General features: G+C 45.1%; 1 protein-coding gene across 3 annotated transcripts in view; it reads left to right on the forward strand.

The window, feature by feature from the left end:
* KSR2 (kinase suppressor of ras 2) overlaps positions 1–27,603 on the forward strand; it is a 532,721-nt gene that overhangs the window by 474,170 nt on the left and 30,948 nt on the right. For all 3 annotated transcript variants that reach the window (XM_074402180.1, XM_074402181.1, XM_074402182.1), the window contains exons 15-16: positions 26,291–26,387; positions 27,446–27,579. In XM_074402180.1, coding sequence (XP_074258281.1) covers positions 26,291–26,387; positions 27,446–27,579 — 231 coding nt within the window. The remainder of the gene's footprint in view (positions 1–26,290; positions 26,388–27,445; positions 27,580–27,603) is intronic.

A 27,603-nucleotide genomic window follows, 5' to 3' on the forward strand; every position in this document is an offset into this window, starting at 1 on the left:
ACCATTATCCTTTACAAATAAGGAAAGGAAGTTGGTCACTTGGGCAAATTATTATTTTTTTCTGAGATGAAGTCTCACTCTGTCGCCCAGGCTGGCGTGCAGTGGCATGATCTTGGCTCACCGCAACCTCTGCCTCCTGGGTTCAAGTGATTCTTCTGCCTCAGCCTCCCAAGTAGCTGGGACTACAGGCATGCACCACCACGCTGGGCTAAATGTTGTATTTTTAGTAGAGATGGGGTTTCACCATATTGGCCAGGCTGCTCTCGAACTCCTGACCTTGTGATCCACCCACCTCGGTCTCCCAAAGTGATGGGATCACAGGCATAAGCCACAGTGCCCAGCCAGGCGAATCATTTTTAATGTGAAAGAGGGCTTCCTTGTGAAATGGCACTATGAATATTTATTAAGTGGAACAGATTCGTTGAGCAACTACTGCATGCTAGGTGCTGTGCTAAGGACTTTGTAGATAGTGCTTTTAAAAATCATTATCCCTATTTTACAGATAAGAAAGCTGGGGATTAGAGAGGTAAAGTGGCTTGTCCAAAGACATACAGCTGGTGTCAGGGTAAGCCAGGGCATAACCTTGACCTCTGATTTCAGAGCTTCAGTCGTAACCCTGCCAGGCTATACTGTGTCATCTTAAAGAATCATAAAGCCTTTGTTTGATTATTCTTTTTGGCTATTCTCCATGCCTTCCAAAGATGAATTTCATAGGTCACTGCCATAGTCTGGCCACTTCTCTTATTCATGGGTACAAAGTAAAATTTGTAAGAATTTTCTCCCGTACAGAAATTTTGAACTGGAAAGAAATGTTCTTGCACATCAGAGTTGAGCATTTGTGTGTCCACCAGTGCCTGGCCTTGTGGTATCAGGAAACAGAAGCCGAATGAATGGTCACTGAAAGAGCCTGTAGGGGAATGATTGGTTTGCTAGTTGTCCTGGGTCTTGAGTAATTGATCTTTAGTGCAGATTTGCTAACTCAAGTTTTTCTTTTGTGTTGATAATCACTTAGCCTGTCTGAGCCTCAGTTTCCACATTTATTCAATGAAGGTAATAATAGCCTAATAGTCCCTACCTGGTGGGATGAATGTGAAGATTAAATGAATTAATAGACATAGGCTCCGAAAATAGTGCCAGACACACATCAAGTGCTAGATTAGTGTTGAGATCTGCTGTTGTAGTTGCAGATTTTTTTTTTTTTTAAACAGGGTCTCACTGTTGCCCAGGCTGGAATGCAGTGGTGTGATCTCAGTTCACTGCAACCTCCGCCTCCTGGGTTCAAACAATTCTCCAGTCTCAGCCTCCTAAATAGTTGAGACCACAGGCATGTGCCATCATGCCAGGCTAATTTTTATATTTTTGGTAGAGGCAGCGTTTCTCCATGTTGCCCAAGCTTTTCTCAAACACCTGAGCTCAAAGCGACCTATCCACCTTGGCCTCCCAAAGTGCTGGGATTACAGGCATGAGCCACTGCTCAGGGCCTGCTGCAGATATTGTTAGCACTAGCCCTGCACCATGGGTACTCAATGGAGGTGACATAAATACAACACTCTTGTCCTTTGCTGCAGTAGAAAGAATATTGGATATGGAGTTAGATGTCCTGGAGGAATGTTCTAGCCTTGTCACTTGCTGGCCCAATGCTGTGACCTTGGGCAAAATCACTTCACCTCTCTGAGCCTCAGTGTTCTCGTCTATAATATAGAGATAACAGTGTGCATTTCTCTAGGTGTTTAGGCAAAACTGAAAATTCTTCGTAAAGTAACCAAGACTACAGAAATATGGAATAACCTTTTAAATCATATACTCATAATAATAGCATATGAAGCATTGACTTTGTGTCCAGAGCTGTTCTAAGCACTTTGACTTTTCTCATGTGTCAGGTGGGCTTGGTGCTTTTGGTAACGATGGAGCTAGGATTTGGGCTCATGCCTGCTGTCGTCAAAGCAAGTACACGTAAGTACCGTATTGCTGAAGAGAACTTTTTTCTTGAGCTGGCAGGTGCCAGTGACCCACATTAAAAGTTAGAACTACAGCTGAGGGGACCCACAGTCAGCCCACATTTCTTGGCACTCAGGCTCTTCAGTGGTCTCCAGGGAAGTGTCCGTCCTTGCTCTGAGACTGAGTGATGAGAAGCAGACGCCCCTCTCCCGAGCCCTCTTGTCAACTTCTCCTTTTGATGGCAATAGAAAATATGTGGCTGAGAAGTCACTCTTGCTTTAAATCAAAAGATTTGTCTCCAAATCCTCTTCAAAAGAAAATTCCATTTCTTCTAGGTGTTTGAAAGACTGAGAGAAACCTTGAGAAGGGAACAGATCAGGTATCTTCAAAGGCAAGGAAGGGGGTCACAAGCATCCTCAGAATTTCCCCAGCTGAGGCCAGTCCCTCCACGGCTGTTATTAGCACAGCCCTTCGGGACTTGGAGGCATAGATCAAGGATTCTCGGAGGACTTGTTTGGAAGTGTTTGTAGACCATTGAGGACTGTCAGTGAGTCTGGGTCTCCTGGGTCTGATCTCTCTCTGAGCAACAAGGGCTGCTTTTGACAGGCTCTCAGGGCTGGAGACACAGCACTGAAGCTCAGTGGATTATTATTCTATCTTGTCAGTAAGCTGAAGTTTCTAGGCTCAGCGGGCCTTACAGCCCTTCCCTCTGCAGGGTGTGTGTGCTCTCCCCGCTCCCTGCTCTCTTTCTTTCTGTCTCTCTTCCAGCCTTGGTGCTGGCCCATCCCCAGGCCTTATCTCACCATCTGGCTCCTGAATGGAGCTGTTTGCCTGGCATTCAGAGGGTTGGGCCTTCCGTGAAGTGCTGAATACAAAGAGGGAAGGGCACGGAAAGAGGAGGGAGCCAAAAGTTCAGGTTCTTCTTCCCCACTGTGTGACTGTAGGCAAGACTTTTAACTTTGTAGCTTTGTTTTCTTGTTTGTGAAATGATTATATTATCTGCTTCATCCTTCGCTGGGCCATGTACCTCCTTGTCTGGACCTGTTTGACCTAAGCTGAACCCATAGGAGTGAATGACCACTCCTCCATCAATCCTCTTATCAGCTGAACCATCTTATCTCCCTCAGACCCCTAACCCATCCCCCTGCCCATCCAGTCACCCTCCGAACTATCCGTTTATTCAGTATAATCCCACTACCATCCATTTACTCATCAATTCCATGCACCCACCAACCCACTCACCATCCATGTATTCATTCAACATCCATCCACCCATCTGTCCATCTACCCACCTTCAAAACTACCCATCTGTTTAACATTCATCTGTCCATCTACCCATTCATCCTGTTAGTTCACCTACCTACTGCCCACCCATCCAGCCACCCGTCCATCTACCCACCATTAGTCTACCCATCCACTCATTTATCCACCCATGCTTCCACTCTCTCATCCATCCATCTGTTCAGTGCCCACCTATCCATTTAGCCATTCATCCTGTCTACCCATTACCCACTACCCACCCATCCATCTACTCACCATTAAATCTAGCCATTCTACATCCACCTATCCATCTATCCATCCATCCTATCAATCTACCTACCCACGCACCCATCTGTCTAATCATCAATCATCTATCTATCCATCCATCTACCCATCCATCCATCCATTCATCCATCCATCTTTCCACTCTCCCACCCTTCTACCTATCCATTCACACACCCGTCCACTCACCTATTATTACTTTAGCCGCTTAGCCATTCAGCAAATAGTTTTTGAAATCTTACTCTCTAACGTGCTAGAAGTTTGTGAGTGGGGCTTTTCTTCTGGGATGTTATGGAAGCAGGCAACATGTTGCAATTAAAGCCAACTCACTGAGGCAAGGCATGATGATGGCCAGTAGCATGGAAAGTCTGTGGTCAGCATCATTCTGGTATCATCTATTTAGAGCCAACAACACATAAGTCTAGGGGAGCATCGATAGATGGGAATTTTAGTGAGCTGCGCATCTATGGATCACATTCTCAGATATAAACACAAAACAGACTCCTCTCAAAGGAAAAACCAGGGAGCAGGACTAAAATAATCAGAATTGTGTTTTCCTGCAGGTTTCCTTCCCTTTGGACCTAACTTTTGTGGAACTCAAGGCTGATGAGTGCGGAGGTCAAGACCCTGGGAAGGGTGGCTTTTTATCTCAGCCTGGGAGGTGATAATAAATGGAGGGGAAGAGGACAGGCTTGGGCTATGGGGGCATGGAGAGAAGGTGCCAATTTAGCAGGCCCTGAGGTAGTTCAGCCTGATTTCCAATAGGAGTGGGGGTGGGGGCTGTTCATTGTTTATACCCCATTAATTTTATACCCCATTAACTCCAAACTCATAATAATTTATTAGCAATCAGCAGCAGCCTGGAGTTTACTTACTCATTATTTATAGAGAAAGTGTTTGCTAAGCAAATCAGTAGTTCGAACAAGATCTCAGGGTGGTAGGTTTAACCCACTCAAGAAAACCAACCAGAATAAGAGCCTCAGCACATTCATTGTCTAAAGGCAGATGGGGCTGCTGGTGACAGAGGGACACCAGCCAGCCTTCACGGCCCCTGTTCTGCAACTCCAGAAGCCTTCGCGTTTTCTCAAAATGGTCTCTAAGGAGTACATCTTGGTCTCTTTCTGCCCCATCCAGTCTGAATTTGACATGTGGCTCTATGTTGCTGTTTTAGTAGCCTAGTAAAAGCCTTTGGTCAACCCAAGGAAGAATGAATGTCCTTTGGGATCAAGTCTCAAAACCAGGACCCTTAAACTCATTCCCTTATGGGAGGTGAATGGCCATGGCCTTCCTTAAGTGACTTAAAGGTCTCTGGTCCTTTCATTTCAGGAAAGCCTCTTGGATTTGAGGTTAGAAGACCTGGTTTGGCATCCTGGTGCTGAATGGCCCTGGGCAAGTCACTTGGGTTCTGTGATCCTCAGCTTCCTGATGTCCATTCCACAGAGTTCAGGCAGTAGATGAAAGGGGTGAAAGTGTTTTGTAAACAGAAAAATGCAAAGCAGATGTGAGGGACAAATAGTTTTTCGGATGTATTTTAATGAAAATGAGAGAGATTTTTTTTTCCGTTATTGAGTCAAAATGAGTGTTTTCAGCTTTTCCAGTGGTTCTCAACCTTGGCTGAATATTAGGATTACCTGGGAGCTTTCGAATTCTAAGTGATGCCTCTGAGCTCCACTCTGCACCCCAAAGGATCTTGATTCAGTTCATCTGGGGTGGATTTTTAAAAATATATCTCTCCAGGCTATTCTATTATGGAACCAGGACTGGGAACCACTGAACTATTCCCAGAATGAGCCATGCCAAACCAGATTTCTCGTTCCTGGCATCTGAAAGTCAGAACTGCATAGCACTCTGGAATCCTATAGACTTTGGTGCAGCCCCATTTCTGTCACTTCCTGTCTATTACACTTATTCTCTGAAAAGGTGTGTGGTCTTGGCAGCCATGCTGGGAGGCAATAGTCAGGGTTGTGGATGGCCCCAAACTCCTCTGACACCAGAGGATTGTATTTCTCAATCTCTGAAGCAAGCAGATCATCACATGCATGCACCAAACTGGGATGGAAATTGCAACCTGAAATTAACAACTCAGGAAAAACAATATATCAATGTTTGCTAAGTAGAGAAAGAGGTGATATCGGCTGGGGAGAGAAATGTTATTTTCAGGCTGCCAAAAAGAATGTTAACATATAATATAGAGAACCAATAAAATCCATAGTCTAATTCTTCTAAGCTGCCTGGTTGAAACAATTTATGAAATTGCATCTGAGAGCCTTGACATTTAGCTCCTAATTTTGATAGAGAAGATGTTTTGTTGGGCCCAATACTGGTGACATGTGTATTGACTTTGAAGATTCTTTCTTAGTCATAGAGGAGCAAGATATGTGTCCCCTGATCAAAATGTTCAGAAATGACTTTGTTAATAATTTGTGCATCCATTTGTTCGCTTGTGCAGCCATTCATCCGACATAGCCAGGAAGTAGTAGGTACTGGAGCTGCGGTGCCTGATAAGACATGCCCGTCCTCAGTAGCCTCTCAGCCATGGGAAAGATAGACCAAAAATTCAGGAATCATTATGTAAGAAAGAAAGTGTTGAAACAGAGATGTGCAAAGAGCATGGAGAGAACTCAGAGAAAGGGACTGGGGAGTGGTGAAATGGGATGTTTCTTGTAGAATAAGACATTTTGGAAGAAATGGGTAAGGGTGTTCTTGGTGTATGGAACAGCATAGACAGAAGCAAGAATGTGGCAGAAAGAAGTCACATTTGGAAAATTTCAAATAGCTCAGTTGAGTTGGAGCAAATGGTGCCAACTAGGGAGTGTGCAGTGAGTGACGCCAAAGCCTGATGTATCTTGACCCTCCTGGATGAGTAATCATAATAAGAAGAGTGGATAGTTGAGCCTTGTCAGGTGACATTCAGTATGCTGCACGCATTATGCGTACTTTATGCTGTTGGTTGCTTGCAAACTGAGAGGAGAATATTATTGTCACTGTTTTAAAGATCAGACTCCAGGAAATGTTATTATTTGCCCAGGATTCCATGGGTATAAGCAACAGAAACACAATCCTGTTTGAGCAAGAGGCTGGGATGGATCTGAGGAAAAATATGAGGGCACAAAAGCAAAACGTTTGAGTTTTGGTCTTGGAGGGAGGGCAACATCCACCCCGTGCTGGCTCCAGGGTTTGCGTTAAACCCATTTCCTTGATGGAAAATGGAGCCAACTATTCCCACTCTCCTTCAGTGTGCTCAATATAATGTGATAGCCTCCACATTGGCGAGGGGACCATATAAGGACTGACACAGGTCAGGATTCTGGTGCTGGCCAGTTCACAATTGCGAAGACACAGAACCAACCTAAGTGTCCATTGACCAATGAGTGAATAAAGAAAATGTGATATGTATACACCATGGACTACTACTCATCCACAAAAATGAACTAAATAATGTATTTTGTAACAACTTAGATGGAGCTGGAGGCCATTATTTTAAGTGAAGTAACTCAAGAATGAAAAGCCAAACACCATATGCTCTCACTTTCAAGTGGGAGCTAAGCTATGAATACACAAAGTTATGTAGAGTGATACGGACTTTGGAGACTCAGAAGGGAGAGAGGGAGTGTGGGATAAAAAACTACATCTTGGGTATAACATAAACTATTCAGATAGCAGGTACACTAAAATCTCAGAATTGGTCACTATATAATTCATCCGTGCAACCCCAAACCACTTGTACCCCAAAAACTATTGAAATTTTTTAAAAGATTTTTTAAAGATTCTGGTGCTGAGCTATTTGAACAGTCTGGCTGATCCTCACTCTTTTTGTATATGCCATGGCACCAGTCCTGGGCACCCCTTCCTACTAACCTTCCCAGAGCATCCAAAAGCACAGGAATCTTGGATATCCAGGTAGCTGGGCATTTGCTTGTTAAGATCTCCATATCTTTACCCTCAAAACTTCATAGATAGAGGCTAGAGTGCCTATGGAATTTAAGGAGGCCTGAAAGGGCAAGGTTACCTAGGTGAACATTGGGGAAGAATTCTTTTGGTGCCCTGGAGTTAAGAGATTAAGGGGAAAAAGAATCCCAAATGAACTCAAGTGATGATTTTTGCCCATCTTTGAGAAACTAACACAAACTTATATTTTGTCCCTGCACTTTCTAAATTGCATTTTGGAGAATGACAGGACTTTCAATTGAAACAGATTACCAAGGTGAGGCTTGGTGGCTAATGGAAATATTCGTAATAGGATTACATGGAGTTTTCATCTTTCCCACGAAGATGCAACATTGTCACATGACAACCTTTTGGGGCACAGAACCCATGTTTTTAATCTCTGGACATTTATTTTCTGTTTTCAAATGAGAGGTGAGGTCATATCCCTAGAGTGGCTTGCTTTCTATCTGTGAGAAGTAGGAGAAAGCTATTAACAAAAACATGAAATTGAATCTCACCAAGCACAGATTCCCATTTGCCTGTTGGTCTTTAAAATCTTGTGCTGCCCAGTTATGTACAAACAGAGGTACATTTTTGTGGGGATTTGGAAAAGAACTATGTTTCTTTAACACAAAAGAAAATGCAACTACCCTATCCCAGAATTTGGTTTCCCTAGTGATGTTTATTGTGGAAGTTTGGTCCTAGCTACAGTATCCTATTTTTGTTGATTTTGCTATTGTCCCTTTCTCTGTCTGTTCTCTTCTCACAGCCTCACTCACTTTGTATTTTGGGGTCCACCAATTAACCATAGTTGTCAATATTTATTGAGTGCTTTTAATGTTCCAAGCTGTTTGCGTGTCCTTTTAATTAGGATGGGATAGGCTTATGCTGTAATCATAAACAACCCTAAAATCTCTGTGAACATTTATTTCTCACTCATGTAAAGTTGGCTATAGGTTGGGCAATCCTCCAGGGTCGCTCTCTTCCATGCAGTCACTCAGGGATTCAGGCTGTTCTGATCTAATGGCTCTACATATCATCCTGGAGCCTCCTTGGTCATGGGTGGCACAAGAAAAGAAGGTGGGGATTGAGCAATGCACTTTAAAATACCCCAACCAGGCCAATAAAAACACACCCTACTTTTCATTGGCCAGGGCCAGTCACATATGCAACATAACTGCAAAGAGATTGGAAAGCGCAGTGTCCCGTGTGCCTAAGAGCAACGAGATCTGATGAACACTGGTGTTGTCTCTTCCACATGAATGTTCTAATTTAACCCTTCCAGATCCATGACATAGTTTCTGGTCTGTCAATCAGCATTTATTTTAAGCAACTTTCCCAAAAGCTCATGGTAAAGAATGTGAAGACTGGGTGTGAAACCTGTCTCTGTCTGACTTCAAATTCTAAGCTCCTAACCTCTAGGTGCTACTGTCTCCCCTAATAAGTTGTCTCCCCTCTCCACTCTCATTTCTGTTCTTCCTTCTAAAAGGAATGATTGCTGCCAGCACACTCCCCTGGCTTCGATTTTTCTCCATTCCTCTTGGGGTAATGAAATGGTAGTTTGTTTTCCTCTCAATGTCCACTCCAGGCCTCCTTGAATCTCCTTCAGGTTCTATCTGCAAAGAACCTGAATCTGTCTACAAGTTCTATATACAAAGCTTCGAGGGCAGAGAACATAAATGTTCTTTGCTGTCAGGCCCGCAGAGGCATGGGTTGTTGAAACCGGAAGAAATTCCTTCCCTGGTTGACAAAGCTGTGAAATCAGAGTATTTTATTTTTACTCATTGCCCAGCCCAGGACTCCTCAGCAAAAGCAACAGAAAGAAGGGAATTGGAATTTCTATAAACTTCCATTTGCTTTTTTCTTTTTAAAAACAACTTTATTGATATATAATGTATGTACCCTAAAGTTTACTCACTTAAAGTGCACAGTCAGTGGTTTTTAGTATATTAATGACATTGTGCCACTATCACTAAAATTTAATTTTAGAACATTTTCTCTCCTCGAAAAACAGAATCAGTTCTGTTCCCACTACAATTCATTCCCCACTACCCCCCTCCCAACTTCCTGCACCCCTAGGCAACCTGAAGTTCCAGTTTTAGACAAAGAATTGATTTTCTTATTGGAGCATTTCAAAGTCCAGGGAAAATGCAGACTCAGAGTACTTTCTAAGGGATGAGAAGGGCCAGTTCTGCAGTTGACATGATGGTACCTATATTGCTGTCCCCAAGTCAGGTCACAAAAAACATATAGATGCATAGACAGACATAGATAAACACATAAATTCAAAGCCCCCTACACACATGTGAAGGCACATACATATGTACACACACGTGTGCCTACAGTCATACACATGCGTTCACATCTTTACATGTGTTCATGTGTGCATAAATATATTTACACATTTACACAGAGGCAGACATATACTTGCACTCAGAAACAAGAATGCACATGTATACATCTGTGGGCACAGACATATGTCACTCTTGTGGCTTTTGATCCAGTTACAGTGATTCCTTGTGTGGTGACAGCGGGTCAGGTCATTTCCTCCCGATGACCATTTTAAAGCCAGTGGTCTCTAAGAAAGGCATTCTGAAACAATTTTGGATTTGTCTCACTTGGGTGAACATTTGTCCAGCTAATTTAATGTCCAGGAGCTGCCTGGGAAGACTCTATAAGGGTGTGATGTAGGAGTTTGGGCAGGGAATTAGGGAAAGGAAGAGGCGAAAACCATGGACTTGACATATACGTCCATGTTTGAGCGATGGTGTGTCTGGCTGGGGCATGCCCGTCCCTGATGGGCAGCAGTGTGTAGTTTGGTCTGTTTCCACCTTGTGTAACACAGGCTTGCAGATAAGGTGCCTTATTTGGCTACATCTGCACTGGCCCAAGATCAAGTCCCTTCTCATTAGCCCAACTCAGCCCTAAGCAGAACCTTGTCCCTGGACCTATGACACTTGCTGGCACTTTCTCATGTAGTATGTGCCTGCCCACCAGACTCAGTATCTCCACACCTGGCACAGTGCCTGGCAGGGCTCTGGAAGTGTTAGCTCAACACATGTATAGAGGCATGAATGGTTGAATGAGTGAGCAAGTGAATGAATGGAAAATCCACTTGACCTTAACCACACCCCAGTGCAGAGGAGAATAGCTGAAATTGAACAAAGCCCTTCTAGTTTGAGAAGCCCAATTTCTGTTGGCTCCCGCCTGATTTCTTAGGGCAGGAGTCAGCAAACCTTTTCTATAAAGGGCTAGATAGTAAATATTTTCAGCATTGCCACATGGTCTTTGTTGAAACTCCTTAACTCCACTGTTTTAACATGGAAGCAGCTATGGACAATTTGCAAACAAAAGGTATGGCTGTCTTCCAATCAAACTTTATTATGAACAGTGAATTTGAATTTCATATAATTTTCACATGGCACAAAGATATTCTTCTTTTGAAAAATTTTTAACAATTTAAAGGAGTGTTAAATCATTCTTAGCTAATGGGTCATGCAAAAAACAGGCACTGAGCTACATTTGGCCAGTGGGCTGTAGGTTGCAATTCCCATCCCAGAAGCCTGGTTCTAGTAAGCCCCAGTATCTGCACTCTGGCAAATTCTTGACCTAGAGCAGTCTGAATAGTGGGCTAGTTGGGCATATGCTGGGTTGGCCCAGCATTGGAGGCCTTCTCAGAAAAGGGGCTTTTGGCAAACTGGACCCAGCTCCTGTAGCATATCCTGGCAGAGAAGGATACTGGGCAAGTCATGCATCCTCCTGGGCTACTACTTCCTCACTGGAGGAATGGGAGGATGAAAACTTCCCCCTCAGGTCTCCTGTGTGGGTAGAATGAATACAAGCCTTATCTGAGGAGCTTGGAACACTTTAATTTCCTTGTTCCTCAGCCTCTTTCCTTCCACTTCCAAAGAGGCCATGTAGCTTAGCGGTTAAGAATAAGACCCTAGTATCAAACAGATGGAGGGTAGAATGCCAGTTCTGCCTCATATATCTTAGCTACATGACCTTGGGAAATGACCTGAACTCTTTGAGGCTCAGTTTCCTTATCTGTTAGATGGGAGCAACACTTGCCTTATGGCATTAGGTTAGGATTACAACCTATGGAGATAATTTATGTAAAACCTTCAGCAGAGTCCTTTTGGGAGGGTTCACAAATGCCATTTATTATTCTGAGAAGGCAGCATAGCTCTATGGCTGCAAGCTTTGGGTTTAGCTTCAGACAAAGCTGGGTTGCAGCCGGGCTGTGTCGCTCAAAACACAACCTTGGGAAATTCCATCCCCTTCTGCATTCTGGTTTCTTCATCTCCACCATGAAAGGAACAGATCCAGTGATTTCTAACGTCAGTCGACAACCTGAGTTCAAGACATTTCTATACCTGTTCTGTCTTCTACACGTGATGTCTTACACCACGGCCAGGTAGGTTCTGCGTTCAGATACCTTCCTAGCCTCTCCTTCCTCTTACCTCCTCCCCATTTCCTTCTCTTTCCATTTCCTTTCACCAAGGATCAAACCTGACCAACATGTCCAGGGTTGACTCAGCCCCTATGGCAGAAGGGAGCAATGCCCACTCTGGCTGACTGCCTTACCCAGGCCCTCCTCCCCGTGTCCTCAACCTCTCTTCCTATGTTCTCTTGGGCTGTGGGACCCATGGGTGGAAAGAACACAGCCATTTGAGGTGGAGGTTATGTCTACCCATGTATCTGCCTGCCCCTTCATCTCTTACCAGCTACACAGTTATTTAAAATAAAATAAAATAAAATAAAATAAAATAAAATAAAATAAAATAAAATAAAATAAAAGGCTGGGTATGGTGGCTCATGCCTATAATCCCAGCACTTTGGGAGGCTGAGGTGGGCAGATCACCCGAGGTTGGGAGTTCGAGACCAGCCTGACCAACATGGAGAAACCCCATCTCTACTAAAATACAAATTTAGCCAGGCGTGGTGGCGCCTGCCTGTAATCCCAGCTACTCAGGAGGCTGAGGCAGGAGAATCGCTTGAACACAGGAAGCAGAGGTTGCGGTGAGCCGAGATCATACCATTTCACTCCAGCCTGGGCAACAAGAGCAAAACTCCTTCTAAATAAATAACAAACAGTAAACTCTGTCTTTCTCATTAGGGATTGAACTTCCCTGGGCCAAGAGTGTTATTAGGTTTTTCGGTAATCACCAAGCATTTGTTGTGTGCCCACTTCCACAGAGGACCAGAGTGGGCTAAACCCTGTGCAAAAGATAGAAGGAGCAAAAATGCTTCCTCTCCTCTCAGAGTAACAGCCAGGAAGTCTCTAAAGCAAGGCTGACCTACTTGAAGTATGAATTTGGTTCAGACTCCACTTTCTCATTTCAGTTCCCCACAGGTTCAATATTTTCCAAACTGTCTACAGAATAAGCATATGTGTCTGGTTTTACTCTAGTCAGAAGTCAGAGGTACTTTTTCCATTTCTTCCTTTTTTTCTCAGTTTACAAAAGGAACATTCATTTATTGGAGGAAAAATTAGGAAAGAAAGATAAGCAGCAAGAGAAAAAAAAAAAAAAACTTATAAAACCTCCTAATCCTAGTAGCCAGAGATAGCTCTGCTAACACCCTGGGGGCTATCCTCTCCCTGGATTTTTAATGCATGTGAATTAGGTGATATATGTGTACAGTTTTTAAAACAGTAATTCAGTCTACTGTTAAGTTGAAAAATAAGTGTGGTTCTGGTCAGTCAACAAAAAGAACTCAGTGGTTTGATACCCTTTGATGTCTAACCCTAGAGGCCTGGAGCAGTGGTGTGTTTGGTCTTTTTGCCCCTGTGGTAATGGAAGAGGCTCAAAGTTCATTGCTAATTTGATCTGGGCTTGGTTCATGGTCTATTTCATGTGCTAAGACATCAGGTAAAGGTGCATCTTGGCATATTGGTCCGTTTTCACACTGCTGATGAAGGCATACCTGTGACTGGGCAATTTACAAAAGAAAGAACTTTAAAGTCACAGTTCCACATGGCTGGGGAGGCCTCACAATCATGGCAGAAGGTGAAAGACACATCTCACATGGTGGCAGACAAGAGCAGAGACTTGTGCAGGGAAACTCCCCTTTATAAAACCATCAGATCTCGTGAGACCTATTCACTATGACAAGAATGGCATGGGAAAGACCTGCCCCCATTATTCAATTGTCTCCCACTGGGTTCCTCCTACAACACATGGGGATTATGAGAGCTACAATTCAAGGTGAGGTTTGGGTGGGGACATGGCCAAATCATATCCCTTGGCATGAAACACAGCCCTCCCCAGCTACAGGGGATGCAGGACACTTATCCCCAAGAAGACAGTTGATAGGAGTCATTCATTCCTCTGTTAATCCAGGCACTCATTCCAAGAGCAGTTCCTGGGCCCCTCCCCTGGGCCAGTGTGGACAAGGATGCACCCAGCAGCTCTGAGACCTTCTAGCTCTAGCCATCTGCAGTCTGCTTTGCTTGTCTCAGGGTAGCAGCTGGGAATTCCCAAATATAAGAAGCAAATACATAAGGACTAGCATGGCCCTGCCCTGAATTTGGAGGATGGAAGGAAAGGCCTAGAGTTGGCTTGGGGTAGTCTCAGCTGAGCTCAACGGGCAAATGAGGGTTCAGAGGTCAGGCTATCTGAATCTCCAGAGTGCCTGCTCTGCTAAGTCACCTTTTCCCAAGGTTACGAAATCCTGAAAAGAGGTGAAGATTTGAGTCCTGGACTCAAATCATGACCCTGGTGCCTACTCACTGTGGGACCCCAGCGCACGTTATTTTTACCTTCCTGCATATGAATTTCTTCATTTGTAAATCGTGTCTCTCCTCCTAGGAGAGATGGTGTGAGAAGTTCTCAGGGTAGTGCCTTGCAGGAGAAAACTCCAGCGATGGAGATCATCGTCTTATCTCATTTCCTGCAAGTACTGCTGAGTAGTGAGCATTAAAATTGGACGTAAAGATCACAGGCACCTGTGCAAAAGATGGAAGTGGCAAGATGCTTATTTCCTTCCCTCAAAAATAACAGCTAGGGAGTCTCCAAAGCAAGGCTGAGCCCTTTGGAATGTAAATTCGGTTCAGACTGTACGCCCCACCTGAGTTTACAAAGCACTGTGAGTTACAGAGGTTTTAGGTAACTTGCCCAAAATCACATAGGCAGGAAGTGGCAGATTATCTCAGGTGATTCTGATTCTAAAGGGTGTGCTCCTAACTAGGCTGACTTCTTGCCTCAGTCTCCTGGTTTGTACCCACTTTAGAGAGTTATGAGAAGACTATAGTGAAGTGCTGCCCGGACACCTTTTGCCTCTGTGCCTGGCACCCTGGTAGGCTCTCTAAAGATGGTTGTCGTCCTAAACAGGTTGCTGCTGCCCGGCGTGCAGGGATTTGATAAGGAGTGTTAGAAGTCGTCACAAATCAGTGCAGAGTCTTTGCCTTGAAACCCAACATGGTGTGGTGGGAAGGGGCCCCTGCTGCCTCTCCTGAGATGTCTGCCCTGGTGATCCTATTAATGGAAGCACCTAGCACTTAGTCTGTTTCTCTATTGCCCTAAATATAATTTGCAATTATTTTATTTGCGTATCATCTCCCCATGAGAATGTGAGCTCACTCAAGCAAAGAGTCAGCCCTTCTGTCCTGCACACACCATCATCGTGACATTAAGGAAAACGTCTCTGGGTGCAGTGGCTCATGCTTGTAATCCTAGCACTTTAGGAGGCCAAAGCAGGTGGATCACCTGAGGTCAGGAGTTCAAGACCAGCCTGGCCAACATGGTGAAACCCTATGTCTCCTAAAACTACAAATATTAGCCAGGAGTGGTGGTACATACCTGTAATCCCAGCTATTTGGGAGGCTGAGGCAGAAGAATCGCTTGAACCCGGGAGGCAGAGGTTTCAGTGAGCCAAGCTTGTGCCACTGCACTCCATTCTGGGCTGCAGGGTGAGATACCGTCTTATAAAAAATTTTTTTAAAAAAGGAAAACGTCTCTATTTAGTGCTAATGTTTGATGCCTTTCTGACTCTAACTTGCTAAACTTTTCGTTTGTTTTACAAAAAGAGGAGCCTTCAACCTTAGGACCTTTGGCAGACCACAGAGCCAAACTAGGATTTCACTTTGTTTTTTAATACATGTTTGTTTTCATTGTATTTATTGCACTTCTCTGGGGTTAGGGACTCCAGCTTCCCATCTGGCAATGATAGAAGGTAATGACAGAAAGTCTCTCTTTAAAATACACTGATTTTTACCCCAAGGGCAGTGCGTTTAACAAAAACTATTGTCAAGTGATAAATAGGAGTTGGTTGATCTGGCAAACTCATATAAATACAAGTGGGTGGACCTCGAGTGATCGCAACGTGAAGGATACTGAACGAGATGTGCAGTCTTACCCTTAGGAGATGCTGAGAAAATGTGATGCAGAACTGGGGAAGAGCATGTCTCAGAATATCCTTGGACAGTGTCAAGAACAGCAGGTCCCAGGCAGTGGCTGGACCACACAGTGTGACTGGAGGTAGAGGAATACCAAGCTACCATTTCCCTGCAATTCTTCGTGGCGTGAGTTGGAGGCTCACACCTCTCAGTTGGCTGCCTGTGGCCTGGGAATACTGCCTCCCTATGAAGCCTAGACTAGGGAGGGCAGAAAGTCACCCAGAGACGCAGCAGCGGGCAGTCCTACAGTCTGGGACAGAAGGGACAGCCCCTGATGTGCAGAACCCCACATATCAGTCTTTGAAGAGCCCAGAACAGTCAGCCTCTGACCTCTTGACTTCATAAAATCAGACTGAGCCCTGGGGAGAAGAATTCAGCAAGACGGAAGCAGAGTCTACGCTTCCTTTTTCCCTCCCCACTTCTCCGAGCTTTGCAGCAATATCAGAGGATGGAGGCGGGCAGGGAGGCGTGCAGTAGCAAAAGCTCAGTGCCCTCATGGGCAGCTAGGCTCTGTCTTTGCATATCCTGAGGCCTGGTGGGCCACTGTCATCTTTCTTGTCTCGCTAGGATGTGAGCCTTCCCCAGCCAGCCCCTTACTTAATGGACCTCTATAATTCTTCATTTCCTGGACACACGTTGAGTTAAGCAGGTGGCAGACAGCTGGCATTTCTCACTTGCTTTCTGGCATGTCCCATTTTTACAGGACACTAACCTGGCATTTTTTATTATAAAGCCCCAGAATCCCAAGGTTTAATATCTTGAGTGTTAGATTCATGAGCAACTTGGAAAGTAGAGATCGCCGGAGGCTGGAATTTGATGGAGTGTGCGACCTGTCGCTTGGAATGTGATTTAGTTGCTCAAGGAAGGGGGAAAGAGCGTGGGACAATTAAGTGGGATTTGAGTTTTGAGAAGTGGAGAATGCTTAAAAGGGTGAGAGCGGCAGAGGGCTTGTAAATCCATCTGACAGCTTGAGTGTTTTTTAAAATAACAGCTGACTTTGAAACCAACTGCCTTGGAAGCTCAAGACAGACAGAGCCAGGGACTGTTTGCACCCAGCTGTCTCTGTCTGTTATTTGGAAGGTAAACACTTGTAGGGAGCAGCCACTGGTAGGCACTCTTTGGATCCCAGCCAGATGGCCCTTGCTGTGTTACTCCAGCATGCCACACGTTGTCCTACCTCAGGGCCTTTGCACTGGCTGTTTCCCCCAGCTTGGAGTTCTCTCCCCAGATTTCCACATGGCTGGCTTTTTCCTTCATTCAGCTCTCAGAATAAAGATTACCTCCCCAGAGTGGTTTTCCCTGGGCACTCTGGCTGAAGATGCTCCCAGCTCCATCTATTCTCTATCCAGGAAGTCTCTGCATTCTCTTTATAGCACTCCTACCTCTCTGAAGTCTCATCTATTTGCTTGTTTATTGCCTTCCTTCTTCACCAGACCTTCAGCTTGTGAGGTTAAGGACTAGGTCTGTCATGCATCCAGTATCTCCTGCACCTAGAGCACTGTGCCACGCCCATTCTGGCACCCACTGAGTGGATTTTGAACTTAACGGATGATGAGAGTGGGCTTGAGCAGTGGTTCTCAAAGTGGGGTTCCCTCGACCCCCAGCCTCAGCATCATCTGGAAACTTGTTGGAAATGCAAATCAGAAACTCCGGCCACCTTTGTTTTAACAAAGCTCCCCAGGAGATTCTAGTGCCCGCTCAAGTTTGTTAACCATTGGCCTAGTGCTTAAACACCCACGGGGTCTAGGCAGGTGCTGTAAATGCAGGAGGTAGACCAGGTGTGGTACATTACAGAGTGGTGAGGACTGTGGCAGAGGAGACCCCAGGTGCTCTGTATACACACATTCCATTTGAAGCCCAAGGATGCCTGCAAGCCCAATAACCCCCATCCTAAATGGACCCTTTGTTACTCTCAACTAGACTCCCCTCAGAGCTCCAAACCCAAGTTCATGAACAGATAAGCAGAGAAAAGTGAAGGCTCGGCCCCCCAAAGAAGCTGTTTTGTTTTGTTGGTTGTCACACCATGGTGGGGACCTCAGTCCCTGGAATACTGGAAGGGGAAGTCTGGCTGTGGGAAGCAGCCTGTAGCACTGCAGTCATTCATTCATTCATTCAGCACCTGTAACATTCACCAGATAAACCCAGTCCCTGCCTGTACTAGTCCATTTTCACGCTGCTGACAAAGACATACCTGAGATGGGGAAGAAAAAGAGGTGTAATTGGACTTACAGTTCCACATGGCTGGGGAGGCCTCAGAATCATGGTGGGAAGCGAAAGGCACTTCTTAACATGGCAACAGCAAGAGAAAATGAGGAAGAAGCAAAAGCAGAACCCCCTGCTAAACCCATCAGACTCCATAAGACCTATTCACTCTCACGAGAATAGCACGGGAAAGACTCACCCCCATGATTCAATGACCTCCCCCTAGGTCCCTCCTGCAACACATGGGAATTCTGGGAGATACAATTCAGGTTGAGATTTGGGTGGGGACACAGCCAAACCTATCACTGCCCTCTTAGGACTTAGTCTGGAGGGGAAGACAGTTCATTATCACAGACTCCAGGCAACACCCGTTCAATTACAACCACCACAGCTGTTGCAAAGGGGGAGTCCACAGTGCTTCAGGAATCTACTGGGGGAAGTGACCTAGTCAGAGAGGCCAGGGGAGGCTTTTGAGGTGAGTGGGAAAAGCATCACAGGCTGAGGGAATGACAGAGGCAGAGGCCCGGAGGCGGGCTGCTGTGATTGGAACTCCGTGAATGACAGGGAGAGTCATACAAGAAAAGGGAAAACGATCTGTAGGAGCCAGACTACATGGCAGCTCCAGGCACTGGGAGACTCAGGTCTCTTTCTGGAGAGCGCTGGGGAGTCCTTGTAGCAGTGGAGTGACCCGGGCAACTTTGCATTTTGAAGCAATTGCTCATAGTACCAGATGGAGAATGAATTTGGAAAGCCAGAGAGACAGTGAGGAACAGTTGTCATCATTCAGTAAGAAGAATATTATCAGTGATAATATTCATGGTAATATTATTAGTGATAGTATGAGCAGCTGTTGAAGGAATAGATGCTCTAGCTGGACACTGGACAAAGCACTTGTGTGATTTCATGTCAACCTCACACCTGCTCACAAGGCAGCACTCACTGCCCTACTGTCTTAGTGGCTTGAAATAAACAACAAGAACATAGTTCTGAAGGTCAGAAGTTCAAAGTGGGTCTCATCGAGCTAAAATCAGGATGTTGACAGAGCTGTGCTCCTTCTAGAACTTCTAAGGGATAATCCGTTTTCTTGCCTTTTCCAGCTTTTTTGAGGCTGCCTGCGTTCCTTGGCTTATGGCCCCTTCCTCTATCTTCAAAGTCAGTGATGATGGGTTGAGTCCTTCTCCCATCACATCTGTCCAGCTTCCTCTTCTGCCACATCTCCCTCTGCCTCTTGCTTTTGTCTCAGTCTTTGCTTTTGAAGACCCTTGTGATTATATTCATCAGGCCCGCCCTGCTAATCCAGGATGATCTCTCTCAAGAGTATGACTCCATCACATCTGCAAAGTCCCTTTTGCCATGTAGGGTAAATATTCACCAGTTTCAGGGATTAGAATGTGGGTATCTTTGGCAGTCATTATTCAGTTCGCCACACTCCTGGTTACAGAGGCAGAGACTGTGCCCCCATGAGATGCAGTGTGCCCCAAGGCCATGGGGGTTTGGGATGACAGAGCTGGGCTAGGAGCCAGGAAATCAGTCCTCAGAGGTGGCTGTTCCCACAAAAAGCCCCTGCTCCTCACTATTCGCTCCTGGCCCAGGTACCTGGGCTTGGTAGAGAGGAGTTTGGAGGAGGGAAAGGACAGAGCTGCCACAGGTGTTCAGACTTCTGTCCCAGCCACTGTTTGGCAGAACGAGGCAGTCTGGACAGCTGCCCTCAGAGACAAGCCTTCTAGATGGTTTATCTCATTGTTTCTGACAAGCCCCTTTTAGGCTGGTTTCGTCTTGTACCCACAGTGCCATCTTAGCCAAAGGCTGTCTGTATCACCTGAGATAGGGGCTCAAAGGGCAGCTTTGCAGGAACCACCTGAGGCCAGGCTGGGAGAGGTGGGGCAGCCTGCAGGTAAGATGGGGAATTCCCAGGCCTTGCCTCTTTTCTTGGAAAAAGATGATTTTTGGTATAGAGAGATACTGAGAGGTACGTGTGTGTGCGTGTGCGAGCATGTGCACCTACTGCCCTAGAAGCTAGAGAGGTACGAAATACACTATTGAGTCACTAAAACACTTTCTGCTGACCTCCAGATGGACCGTACTACCAGCAGGTCTCATTAATCTTCATTGCCATAGGTGATGGGGGTAGTGAAATTACAGCTACCACTTTCTGAGGACTTATGACATGCCAGAGACTCAGAGGAAGTTGTTAAGAAGCAAAAGATGGGTTAACCTCCAGGCCCAGGTGGCCTGCATTCAAAACCCAGTTCCTGCAATTCCACGATTGAGTATTTATCTAAAGAAATTGAAGTCGGCATGTCAAAGAGAGATCTGTGCTCCCTGATTCATTGTAGCACTCTTCACAATAGCCAAGATATGGAAGCAATCCGAGTCCACCAGCAGATGAATGGGTCAAGAAAATGTGGCATAGAAATGCAACAGAGTATTATTTGGCCTTTAAAAAGAAGGAAATCCTATCATGTGTGACAACATGAATGAACCTGGAGGATATCATGCTAAGTGAAATAAGGCAGGCATAAAAAGACAAATACCACATGGTCTTACTTATATGTGGAATCTAAAAAGTCACAGTCATAGAAATAAAGTAGAATGGTGGTTACCAGAGGCTGGGGAGTGTCGGGAGTGGGGAGTCATTGATCAAAGGACACAATTTCATTTAGACAGGAGGAATAAGTTCAAGAGGTCTGTTGAACATTTTGGTGATTGTAGTTAATAACAATATGTTATATAGTTGAAAATTGCTGAGAGAGTAGATTTTAAGTGTTCTTACTGCAAAAAAGTGAGATAATGCATATGTGAAATAGCTTGGTTTAGCCATTCCGCATATATACATATATCAAAACGTGGTACACAATAAATATGTACAATTTTTACATGTTAAATTAAAATCATCCCAGCTCTACTTAATCTCTGAGCCTCTATTTTGTCATCTATAAAATGAGATTGATATCCTGCTTCATTAAATCATTGACGATACCTTCAATTAGATCATTCACCATTTAGGCTGGGTGCAGTGGCTCATGCCTGTAATCCCAGCACTTTGGGAGACCGAGGCAAGAAGATCACTTCAGCCCTAGGGTTTGAGACCAGCCTGGACAACATAGTGAGACCCCATCTCAAAGGAAAGAATATTCCCCATTTACTTTATGTGCTACAAAGAAATAAATACGGTGCCAATGAAACCATGATCTGTCAATGGTTGCAGGACAAGAGATGTACATCTTGGGAATCAATGAGAGACAACAACAATACCCACTTTGTAAGGCTCTTATGCTTAGGCTAGTGCCTGGCACATAGAATGTGCCCAAGACATGTCAGCCTGCATTGTTGCTGCTGTCCCCATTTCACAGACATGGAAACCGAGGTTGAAGTCACTTCTGAAGTTCACCCAGCAAGTAGTAAATGCTGGTGTCGGAATTTGGGCTCATTTTGTGCTCCTCTCTTCCCTCGGCTGTGATACCTACTTAATGGCTAAAGAATCATGTCTGATAACTGGGTACCCATACAGTGGAGGAGAAGATAGGAAGAAGTTCGAGAATGGTTCCCATCAAGGCTGTGCATCCATGGGCTGGTCCTCTGGATGTCCGTATCCTCACCCATAAAATAGATATAATAGGGGTTGCGGCATTGCTCTAAGGAATCATGGAAGTGATATAGGCTTCAAGTACATGCTCAGTAAACCTACATCCCCTTCTCCCTTCCTTTTCCCACATGTCACACTGCTAGTGGCTTTTAGGCCACCATTATTAGTCATGAGGAATTCTGAACTGGGAGCAGTTGCTGTGGACACTCGGACTGCCTTGCTGGGACCATCCTAGCTGTCATCCTGGACACCTGCCTGATACCTGCTTATCTTTAGAGCTCAGCTTTCGTCTTGAACTTGTCTCCAGCTTAGCTCCTGATAAATACCCAGATGGGCAGAGCCAGGCCTGGAGCCCCAGATTCCTCTGTAGACATTGCCCATCTGCAAATACTCTTCACTGTGTAAAGACTTTAGAAAAGGATATTTCAGGTGTCAATGCTGCTTTGTTTTTTACAGATTTCAACACCATATATTAATTGTTAAATCTTTCCCTGATGACTTTTTTTTTTTTTTTTTTTGAGAGAGGGTCTCACTCTGTCACCCAGGCTAGAGTGTGGTGGTGCAATCTTTACTTACTGCAACCTCTGCCTCCTGAACTCAAGAGATCCTCTCTCCTCAGTCCCCCAAATAGCTGGGACTACAGGCTACTACACACAACTAGTTTTTTTGTGTATCCTTTGTAGAATTGGGGTCTTGCCATGTTGTCCAGGCTATGACTTTTTAAAAACATCTTTTGGAAGAATAACATACCTGCAGAAGTATCCAGATCATAAAAGGACAGCCCAGTGAGTTTCCACTAGGCACGTATCCATGTAACCAGCACCCAAAGCAAAACACAGAACACTGCTTTCCCCCAGCACCCTAATAATGCTCCTTTCAGCACCCCCGCCCACCACACACACACATATACACAAGGCCATCAGTGCTGACTTCCAGCACATAGGTCAGTTTCATCTGCTTATGCACTTCATATAAATGGAGTAGTCTTGGGTGTTAGATTTCCTCCACTCAGCATTATGTTGATGAGCTTTATCCATGTTTTTTGCACTTAGCATTAGTTTGGTTATTTTTATATAGCACAGCATGAACATATTTTGTTATATGTATATATCATATTATATCCACTTTTCTGTTGATGAACATTTGGGTTGCGTCTTGGTTTGGACTACCATGACAAAGTACTGCAGACCGGGTGACTTAGAAATGACAAAAATTGTGCCTGTAATCCCAGCTACTGGGGAGGCTGAGGCAGGAGAATCACTTGAACCCGAGAGGCAGAGGTTGCAGTGAGCCAAGGTTGCAACATTCCACTCCAGCCTGAGTGACACAGTGAGACTCTGTCTCAAACAAAAAAAGAAAGAAAAAAGAAACAACAGAAATTTATTTCTCTCAGTTCCAAAGACTAAAAAGTCCAAGATCCAGTGCTAGCATGGGCAGGGCCATGTTTCAGACTGTTGGATTCTCCTTGTATCCTTACCAGGCAAAGAAAGAATGAGAGAACTGGCTGGAGTCTGTTTTAAAAGAGCACTAATCCTATTCATGAGGCTCTGCCAATGTGTGACCTAATTAGCTTCCAAAGCCCCACCTCCTAATACCATCACATTGGGATTAGGATTTCAACATATGGATTTGGGGACACAAACATTCAATCCATTGCAGGTTGGTTCTAGGTTGGGATTTCAATGGATAGGTCGCTGTTAACATTCTAGTGCATGTGTAGGGGTGAATATGAGAATTCATGTCTGTTGGGTACTTAGAGGAAGAATCACCGGTTATGGGTTTGTATTAGTCCGTTTTCACGCTGCTAATAAATACCTACCAGAGACTGGGTAATTTATAAAGAAAAGAGGTTTTATGGACTCACAGTTCCACATGGCTGGGGAGGCATCACAATTATTGTGGAAAGCAAAGGAGAAAGAAAGGCACATCTTGCATGGCAGCAGGCAAGAGAACTTGTGCAGGGGAACCCTCCTTTATTTTTTATTTATTTTTATTTTATTTTTATTTTTTAAGATGGAGTTTTCATGCTTATTGCCCAGGCTGGAGTGCAGTGGCATGATCTTGGCTCACTGCAACCTCCACCTCCCGGGTTCAAGTTATTCTCCTGTCTCAGCCTCCCAAGTAGCTGAGATTACAGGCGTGTGCCACCACACTTGGCTAATTTTGTATTTTTAGTAAAGATGGGGTTTCACCATGTTGGTCAGGCTGGTCTCAAACTCCTGAGCTCAGGTGATCTGCGTGCCTCAGCCTCCCAAAGTGCTCAGATTACAGGTGTGAGCCACTGCACCTGGCCGGAACCCTCCTTTATAAAACCATCAGATCTCAGTCTCATCAGTCATGAGACCTATTCACTACCAGGAGAACAGTATAGGGGAAACTGCCCCCATGATTCAGTTATCTCCACCTGGCCCCGCTCTTGATATGTGGGGATTATTACAATTCAAGGTGAGATTTGGGTGGGGACACAGAGCCAAACCATATCAGGGTTATTTGTATGTATATTTCATGTTGGTAGCTGTGCCAAACTTGTGCAGTAGTTTCCCCAGAAGCTCCTGAGGTCATACGGGAGTGAGAGAATCAAAGACGTCAGCAGCTGCTGAAGGGAAAGAGGATATAAGTGGGGAACGAAGACAAGGGGCGGATATCTGAAGCTTGAGACTTTCCTGCGGTTACTCTGAGCGGGAGACTCCGGAGAGTCTTGGAGCCTGTTGGCAGTGATGTGCTCTGCGGTCTGCAGTGGGGAGGGTATTTTCTGGGCTCTGGCCTGTGATAAGTGTAGGTGACTGTTCAGGAACAAAGTATCCAGGGGAGGGAATCCGCCCACGGTCTCGAATATTGAAATGTCAACATGGAGTAATTGGCTGCTCTGCCCACCCTTCCTCCACCCCTGCTCCAGCAGCTACAGCAAACGCCCTGCCTGGGACAGCAACCTGGGGGGATGTGGGGTCAGCCCTGACTCATTCTGGGCTGCCTCCTGCCAGCTGGCTGGGTGACCTCCTCGGACAGGTGAATCAGCCTCCCTGTGAGTCAGCTACTTGGGGACTCTCACCTTAAACAGATGGAGAAAAAAATGTTAGTCAAAGATCATGGGTGGCTATCAGTGGCATTTTAGATGAGCATACGGATGGATGGACAGATAGTTGTGATATGTGTATAGATATATCACTTATACACTTGTACAAGTGTATGTGTATCCGTTCACCATTTTATTGATCACTTACAACCTCATAATAGCCAGTGATCTCATGGAAATTTACCATGAAGAAATGTACGAGGCATAGAGAGGTGCCTACACCTTTACGTGCCTGGTTTCGTGTGATTCTCCTGACAACCCAGAAAGGCAGGAGCTGTTAGCCCCATTTTGCAGATAATAAAACTGAGGTTCAGAGAGGTTAATGCACTTTCCCAAGATGACACAACCACTAAATGACAGATCAGGATCTTAACCCCTTAGTCTTACGCTAGACCCCCATGCTCCTAACCACTGTGCTGTATTTCCTGCTGGGTGCCAAGGCCTGTATCCAACTCTTTATCTCATTCAGTCCTCATTTTCAACTACAAGATTAAGAAGTATTAATTTCATTTGCTGGATGAGGAAACTGAGGCCTACAAGGGTAAGGTAACTCACCTCAAGACATGCAGTAAGTAAGGAGCAGGGCTGGGATTCTAACTGAGATCCCTCTGATACCAGTGCTTTAGCCACAGAAAATAGAATCTCAGTAAAGCTCAGTACACAATGAAGGCTCAGTAAATACCAAATGAATGAACATAATGCTAGGCATATTTTAGCAATAACATCGTAGGTTAAAAGATAAAAATTCAAACTGTGATTTTGATGTAGATGAAAAATTTTCATAGTGACATTCTTCTTTTGGCCTACGTTCGATACTATGAGCCAGTCACAGTGCTAGGGGCTGTGAGAGCTATGATGAGTCTAAAATTCATTCATTCAGTGACAGCGCTTGTAGATGCCTGCTCTGTGCCTGCTGGGAATTGGGCTCAATGCGGAGGAACAGGACGGATGAGCATACAGGCGACTAAATGAGAAGGTGTTACTTTCACTGCATAATGTCGTTTTTCATCCTGTTGTTCATCTTAAACTACTGGTCCTCGAAATGAACTCAATGAGGCTGAAAGTAGTCTGAAAAACTCTTTACCTAGACAGGCGTCTTATTTAGGGGTGATATTATTGGTGTTTACACATCCCCATCCAAACAATTGACTGCATCGTTTGCTGACGATACTTAATACACATCAGCCCCCACTTTGCTGGTCTTTCATCACTGTCCTCACACACTGACTCCTGGCAAGTGCATGCAGCTGGCATGAATGGCCAACAGAATGCTGTCTGAGTGGTGTCTGAGGACCCAGAAGTTGTTGATTTATGTGCTGCTTTCCACCTGTGAGCCTCTGGGATGGACTGGATGTGGCAAACTCGTTTCTGGACTAGGCTGGACTCTGCAGATGTCCTTACCTGTCAGTCATGTTGGCCAAGTTTCTAAAGAATCTGCAGGAACTTCCTCCCAGATCTGCGTCCCGGAACCAGATCTAAAGTCCCGTCCTAGACTTCCTATCTCATAAGCACAAGAGTGGTGTGTCCACGTGTCTACTCAGTCATTTGTCACTTGTAGTAACTGTTGTGGGTCACCCTCTTCTGAACAACTGCCATTAATTTATCTTGTCCTTTTGCTTTTCAGCCTCTGTAAGGGACGGACACTCTATTCTGTTGTGAGGGACGCCAAAATCGTCTTAGATGTCAACAAAACCAGGCAGATTGCTCAAGAAATTGTGAAGGTACTGTCGGCTCTAAGGCCTCTTACCTAAATCTCAGAAGGACCCAGTTTCCCCAGAGAAACCTCCCCCAACCCCGGGCTCATAAGATTCACGGTTGGGTTTCAGACTACCAGTCTGGACTGAAAAGAAATTAGATTTGACCTGAAAAATGCCAGGCCATGTGTAAGAATTCAGCCTAGATATGATCTTTAGGGAGTATCCACCAATGTTTGGTTTCCATCTGGTGTCTCATCACCATGGTACTTGGACCTATGCAAGGACTGGGGGTCACATATAAGTTGTTCAGTCGTTTTGATTGGCTCCACCAACCTTTGAGTCCTTGAATTCCCGTAAGTGCAAACCATCTCTCTCTCTACTGCTGCTAGGGAAGCAGCAAATTGCTGGGTGTTGTTTTGGATTAAAACAAACAAGAACATCCTCTGTTTTCTGGCAGGTGCCTTATTAGTTGTACTCAAGCTTTTATTTCTCATTTGGAAGTGTTAGGGCTGAGCTATAAGAAGAAATAAAAGATGTGACTGCTCACAAAGGCAAACAAACAAACAAACAAACAAAAAACAAAAAAACCACCATGATTCTAGATGTTCGCCCTTGAACTCGACCTCCAATAGACTCTTCTTTGTGTTCTTGATGAGCAGTTATGAAACATCTCTTTAGGAATCAGTGCCTTCTGCAGCAGCATAGGTTAAGGTGGTCTGAGTATCTAGTCTTGCGGAAGAGTTAGTCTTTAAAGGGGAAGTAGATGAAAATGGTTGGTTGAATTCCTTTCCTTGGGGACTCTTGTTTCTTCTTCAGGAATCAGATGAGCAATTGGGGATGGCCTTTCTGTGGTCTGCAAGTGGCGATGGATTTGTGTCTTGGGGGCCCTGCCTGTTCCCACTTGCCATGCCTTCCCCGACCCTGACTCCGGGACCCACAGTCAGACCCCAGGCCCTGCCACTGCTGAGTGTGGCATCATTAGGGAGCCATATCTTCAGGACAAGGAACATGAACTCAAGCCAGGGTGGCAGTGAGCGCTTAGGTTTTTCTTTGGCAACTCTCTGTTTCCTTGTTTCTTACAGGGCATGGGTTACCTCCACGCCAAGGGAATCCTGCACAAGGACCTCAAGTCAAAGAACGTCTTCTACGACAATGGCAAAGTAGTCATCACAGACTTTGGACTCTTCAGCATTTCTGGAGTGCTGCAGGCTGGCAGGTGAGAGGTGGTGGGAGAGCACAG

This window comes from Saimiri boliviensis, chromosome 7 (assembly GCF_048565385.1).
Source record: "Saimiri boliviensis isolate mSaiBol1 chromosome 7, mSaiBol1.pri, whole genome shotgun sequence".
NCBI lineage: Eukaryota > Metazoa > Chordata > Mammalia > Primates > Cebidae > Saimiri > Saimiri boliviensis.